At 38.5% G+C, this 6,000-nt stretch overlaps 2 protein-coding genes across 2 annotated transcripts; one reads left to right on the plus strand and one right to left on the minus strand.

The window, feature by feature from the left end:
- Positions 1 to 111: 111 nt before the first annotated feature.
- On the minus strand, positions 112 to 3,630 carry LOC120007175. The gene is made up of 2 exons (XM_038857368.1): positions 3,497 to 3,630; positions 112 to 1,152 (listed from the first exon to the last, which is right to left on the minus strand). Exon 2 carries the CDS (start codon positions 700 to 702, stop codon positions 262 to 264), a length of 441 nt encoding a protein of 146 aa, XP_038713296.1. The 5' UTR covers positions 703 to 1,152; positions 3,497 to 3,630; the 3' UTR covers positions 112 to 261.
- Positions 2,193 to 4,484, plus strand: LOC120007975 (glucan endo-1,3-beta-glucosidase-like). Its single transcript, XM_038858470.1, has 3 exons — positions 2,193 to 2,272; positions 3,101 to 3,117; positions 3,488 to 4,484. Exons 1-3 carry the CDS (start codon positions 2,193 to 2,195, stop codon positions 4,447 to 4,449), a joined length of 1,059 nt encoding a protein of 352 aa, XP_038714398.1. The 3' UTR covers positions 4,450 to 4,484.
- The last annotated feature ends 1,516 nt before the right edge of the window (positions 4,485 to 6,000 follow it).

Genomic DNA, 6,000 nt, shown 5'->3' on the forward strand with positions numbered 1-6,000 from the left:
GGCCTATTGCTCTTTTTGGTCAAATATCAAAAGCAAAGCCTGCAACTTAGCATGATCTGTTCCCATTGATTCCATTTAATTGGTCATAGATTGATCTAACAAGTCAAATTATATGATAAAAGCTACTATTCATTCCAAACCCATAAATTTGTTTTACATATTTGAAACTACCAGTGAAAACCTAAAACTAGAAAAGAAACAGAACAAATAACATAAAATCAGAATGATTTTAGCACAAGCATATATGAAGAATCAAACTCTCTATGACATCATGGGACCTGCTGCTTTAGGCTCACGATCCATAGGCCTAAGTTGTTCACCTCTAAGATGACCATTTTCAGATGGCTTGAACCCTTTCAAACCACCATGGCTATGCGGCACTGGTCTTCCCATTGGAATCCCATTTTCGAACCCGAACTCCATGTCCCTTTCTTTGGGACGGAATTCGAATTCCCTTTCCTTGGAACGCACCTTGTGATTCTGTTTTGGTATGGACTTGACTTTCTTCTTGTTACATAACCTTCCAAGGCAGCAAGCAATACCAGATATAACAATAATCACAGCCAGAACAATGAACACCGTCCCAAATGATCCATTCGAGTGTGATGAAGAACCAGAAGGCGGCGGCTTTGTGTTCGGGTAAATCACAACTGGCTGTTGTGATTGTGAGGGCATAAGAGGCTGTTGGGTTTGTGATGACATGTTTTGGTATTTCGGGTTTGAGACAAGAGAAGGGGTTTGGCTATTAGTACTGAGTCTGCAATTCTCTTGTTCTTTGAGTGCAAACAAAGGGAGAGATTCAGGGTGGAGTCATGAATTAAGCAAGAACAAGATAATTGACTGTGGAGATGGGTTTGGGTTATTGAGTTTAATAAAAGAAGGAACTTTTCTTTAATAAAGAGAAACAACTAAAGATATTCTTTGTGTTCTTTACTGCAGAAGAAGGGGCACTAAGGCCATAGCACTTGCTTTGTAAGGGGAGAAAGTAAGATTTTGGACAGGCAAATATTATAACCTCAGGGCCCCATAAAAGATCGAATCTGTGCTTATACTCAGTCACTTACTTTCAATGATTGAATTGGAATCATCTTTGGTGCAAGTCATGTATACCAACTCTGGTCCAGCATTGATCAGGGGCTATTGTTTTTTTGACTGCAAGTCATCAGAAAAACAGAATCAATGGAATTTTTAACTGCTCTCAAATTTTCTCAGCTTTGAAGCCGATCGAATTTGGACAGACTATATTTGATGGGTGAATATATATTGAGACAGAAAAACTACAAGTAGTTTGGAAAAGAAAAAACAGTAAAGCCTTATCCCTTGAGCTCGCGACAAACCACCGTGCTTCCAAATCGACACTCGCAAATAGTTCATTCTACCATTACCACAAACTTTTAAAGCTAAATAGCAAATACCAAGTTAAACCCTCAAAACCTTGAAGTCATGTTACATAATACGAAAATCTAGGTGGGGAGACACCTTGAGTAGTCTTACTACAGGGAGCCTGGTTTGTTTTTTATTGTCATTGCGTTTTCTTCTTCTTCTTTGTTGTTGTTTAGGTAAGAAGAAATTTTGGGTATTGGACCATTGGTCCAATTTTGCAGGCTTGCAGCAAATTTGGAAAGTAATCTATGGATTCAACATCGGGATTTGCGTTTTCTTTTCCTTCTGCGCAGAGGCTTATCTGCTTAATGGGGTCACCTTATAATTGTCCCATATATTACTTTCTTTACCAAAGAAAGATGCATTATTCTAGCAAGCATGGGCTACACTTGTGGTTGTTTGTCTTTCAATGATTGGTACAATTACATATATTCTAATCAATAACACTAAGTCACTAACCAAGTGCTTTGTTAGGAAACTCGCTTTAGATCCTAAAAACTGCAATCAGAATTCAGACAGCTTGTAGGAACCAAGAGATGCTGTAACCAAAACGTGTTGCTCTGCCTAAAGTGGAGTTGGTAGTTCCTCTATATAGATTGGGACAATCACTCTCTTTTTTTATAAATCTGAGTTTTTTATATATGAAAATTTTATCATAACTTTATGCTCCAACATAAGATTAATAAGTAAGTGACAACTAGTGGAATCGAATAATCATGGTTCCAATTTGTTTGTCTCATGATGTATATGTGTGTATTATCTTAGCCAAAAAAAAATTCTGTTGATAGACATGCTGCTAAGATACACATATGACGCAGAAGCTAATTCTACACTATATGACGCAAGCAGAAACAACGAACAAGACTAAACCAACGTTTAATCAAGGAAAGTAAAACTTGACTCCACCATATTTGAGATAAACTCTCAGGTTTTCAGTTTTTTCAAAGTTAAAAGATGATGATTATTAAGACTGACTACAACCCAAAACACAAAAACACGAAATTATGAAAATGTTCCTAAAACATTAAATGCCTAAACAGTGGAAATTTGCCAAAAATAGTGTGGGGCTAGTGTCATCGCACTAGTCTTATCAACAACGTCCAAACGAGTCTCCCAACCAATGATTATGTGACATTTCAATCCTATTAATTTGCTTTCTTTGTAATTACTTGCCACTAGTCCCCTAACCCTACATCACTATATGCAAGGACTCACTCGTCATGCTTAAGTAGAAATATTAGTTCACACAATGTTTGTTTGGGGACCATATGTAGAAGACAAGACACAAAGTAGATGCTTAACTTGGTTCATTGGCACATGATGCAGATAGGAGTTATCTCAGATATATTGACCATAATTTCTTGGGTGGTGTGGATTTGTTAAAGCTTAAACCAAAATAAGACCAGCAGATTACTTTTCCTTTACCTTCTTTTAAGACCTCTGTCTAGTGGACTAGTTGACCAAACTCATTCTAAGAACCACAACAATCTTTCACTACTTCTGACCATATTCAAACCTAAAAGGATCAAACCAATTCTTTCTACTCTAAACCTTCCCATTTCAATGATAAATCTATCAAAAACTAGAGTGCTAAATAGCTTTTTGAACTCAAAAGCAAGTTCACACTTCACAAAGACTAAAATGCAAAGCAGAACTCATCACCACTTCCTCTATTCACTGTGCTACCTCCTCCTGTCCCTTCTTTACCCATCCACAGGTACCAACAATTTTACAGTACTGTTTCATTCATAAACTTTTTTTTTTCATGAACTGTTTCATTCATAAACTTATAGCAAAACAGAATCACTTGGCGATAGTCTAGCTGATTAGGGCGTAAATAATCTTACCCAAGATCAGGAGTTTGATTATAAACTAGCACAGATATTTCCAAGTGGTTTGTCTTGAACCTCGGCCCTACTAACTTGTAACAAGGGTATGCATTGCCTAACCTGACCAGAGTTCGAGTTTGAATTTAGTGGGGTTTGCATTGCCTAACCCAACCCAAATTTGGGTTTATTGGGCTGCGCAAAGACACATATACGTATTTTAAAACTGCAATCCATAAATAAATAATAATTAAATTAACAATTATTTCTTAATGCAGATGGCGCACCTGTTGGAATATGTTACGGCCGCGTTGCCAACAACCTCCCACCACCATCCACCGTCGTATCCATCCTCAAATCCAATGCCATCTCCAACGTTCGTATATTCGACATTGACTGCAACACATTACAGTCCTTTGCAGGTACAGGAATTAGCCTCACAATCGGCATACCAAACGATATCCTCCCAGCCCTAGCCTCCGGAACCCCCACCACCTCCATTGAATGGCTCCAATCTCATATATTCTTTCACATTCCCGCCAATCAAATCCGCTACATCGCTGTTGGAAACGAAATCTTCCTCAAAGATCCCGTCTACATTCTTCACCTACTTCCCGCCATAAAAAATCTCTACCAAGCTCTGTTAATTCTGAACTTGGCAAACACAATCAAATTATCATCACCACAAGCAGCGTCCGTCATCGTTAGTTCTTATCCTCCATCCTCTGCGACGTTTGATCCTTCAATTAAACCTACTCTGATTCCTCTACTACAGTTTCTACGAGAAAGTAGATCAAATTTCATGATTAATTTGTATCCTTACATCAGCTATTTAAAAGAGTCAGCGTTCATAGCAGCTGATTATGCCTTGTTTGGCAGCAGAACTGCCGTCCAAGACGGTGCGTTGATGTACAATAATCTATTCGATGCGAGTGTCGATGCGTTTGTGTATGCGCTGGAGAAAGAGGGGTTTCCAGAAATCCCGGTTGTAGTAACCGAAACAGGGTGGCCGACGGCTGGTGGTGCGGCGGCGAGTGTGGGTAATGCATTGGCGTATAATGAGAATGTGGTGAGACGCGCGGCGGGGAACTTCGGGACTCCGAAGAGGCCGGCGGTCGGAGTGGAGGTTTACTTGTTTGATATTTTTGACGAGAACGGGAAGGTTGGGGAGGAATACGAGAAGCATTTTGGAATATTTGGGCTTGATGGGCTCAAAATTTATGACCTGAATTTCAAGTAATGGGCCTTCATTGTGATATTAGTTATTGGGCTTCAGATTAGATGGTTATGGCAGGCCCACAAAATAAAAATGTATGAACATAAAATATAATGAAAATATATTTTTTTTTAAAAATATCTTGAGAGATTTGCTTCTCATTGAAATCAAACATTGGACACACATTAGTTGTTAAAGAAGAAATTGAACCTCAATGCTCTTTCCACTCTCCGGCCCTCAATCTCCATAGCCTCATCTTGTTGCTGAGAGACCTAAGAGCACCGTAAACAGGACAACAATCATATTTTATCTGTATTTTAAAGAATTTGTTAAGATATATTGACAAAAGGTGTATTAAGGGTGTTCGATTCGAATTAAATCATGTTTGAACATAAATTATGTGTGCGAAATCCAAGTCCAACACACAATACTTTTGTCCGAGTCCAAACATATAAATCTTGTCCGGATTTAATCCAGGTTTGGTCAATTAAGTACGTCCGAAATTCAATCCTGATTAGAGTCCGAATATGTAAATATTTCGTAAATAAGTGATGTTGTCTTACTCGAAACCAATCCATAATCAATTTTTTGATACCCTTATTCACTTGTATCATTTACGTCGAAATTGAGATTTGATAGAGGTAAAGTCAACAAGTCAATAGAGAATAAGCTTACGTGTTCATATTTATTTTGTCGACGGGACTATTTCCACCCCTTTTTTACTTATTTCACCCCTCCATGAAATGACGCTTGTCTTCCTTGTACCTCTACTCTATTAAATCTAGTGGAACTTTATGGGGAGTTTTTTTACCAATATAGTACCCTACATAAAAATAAATCCCAATATAAGTATATAACTCCCATTGTAAAATTATTACCTATATAGCTCTTAAGGCTAGTCAAACTGGCGTGATTGTTTTTCCACTTAGGTATAATGGTAGGCATCGGGTAACCCCCAGTTAAGGAAACCTGGACGTAGTGATTATTATTAACGTGTCCGGAAGCGATAGCAACATGTTGATACTACGGTGGAGGAGTTAATCGCAGTGGTAAATATATGAAGCTCTGTGCAGAACTAAGAACGTGTAGTATGACATTGTACCTCAAAACAATCAAAAGACTCATGTTTGACATTGTCATCCAGTGCCGCAACCGAACTGATGCTGCTCTATCTAATTCAAAGAAGTTCAGTGGGTTGTGAAAACCCAATGCGTGCTCTTCACTACCAAACATTGCAACATATTCATGCCAAAATGCGCTCAACTCACCTATAAAGTCACGACGAACAATATCCCATGCATGTTCGCCAAAACCAAAACAAGCAGCTATAGCCCGAAAGTCACAATTTCCATAAGGTATTTACGGACGCGTAATCCCACGGTTTAAATAAACCATAGCAGATGTGGCCCCCGCACACTAATGACATCACATGCCCCACTATAGCATATGTACGTGTATTTTATAACTATTGTCTTTTTAAAAAAATATATATATATGGCAGGGCGTCGGACACAGCGTTTCCGCTAAGCGGGATGATGACGTTTGACGCTCTGCCAAACGGCACAGAGTTTATAT

The sequence above is a fragment of the Tripterygium wilfordii genome, chromosome 10, assembly GCF_013401445.1.
Source record: "Tripterygium wilfordii isolate XIE 37 chromosome 10, ASM1340144v1, whole genome shotgun sequence".
NCBI lineage: Eukaryota > Viridiplantae > Streptophyta > Magnoliopsida > Celastrales > Celastraceae > Tripterygium > Tripterygium wilfordii.

Excerpts from the sequence above, each read along its gene's own strand:
- LOC120007175 (XM_038857368.1), bottom strand. The coding sequence starts at position 702 with ATGTCATCACAAACCCAACAGCCTCTTATGCCCTCACAATCACAACAG.
- LOC120007975 (XM_038858470.1), top strand. The coding sequence starts at position 2,193 with ATGACGCAGAAGCTAATTCTACACTATATGACGCAAGCAGAAACAACG.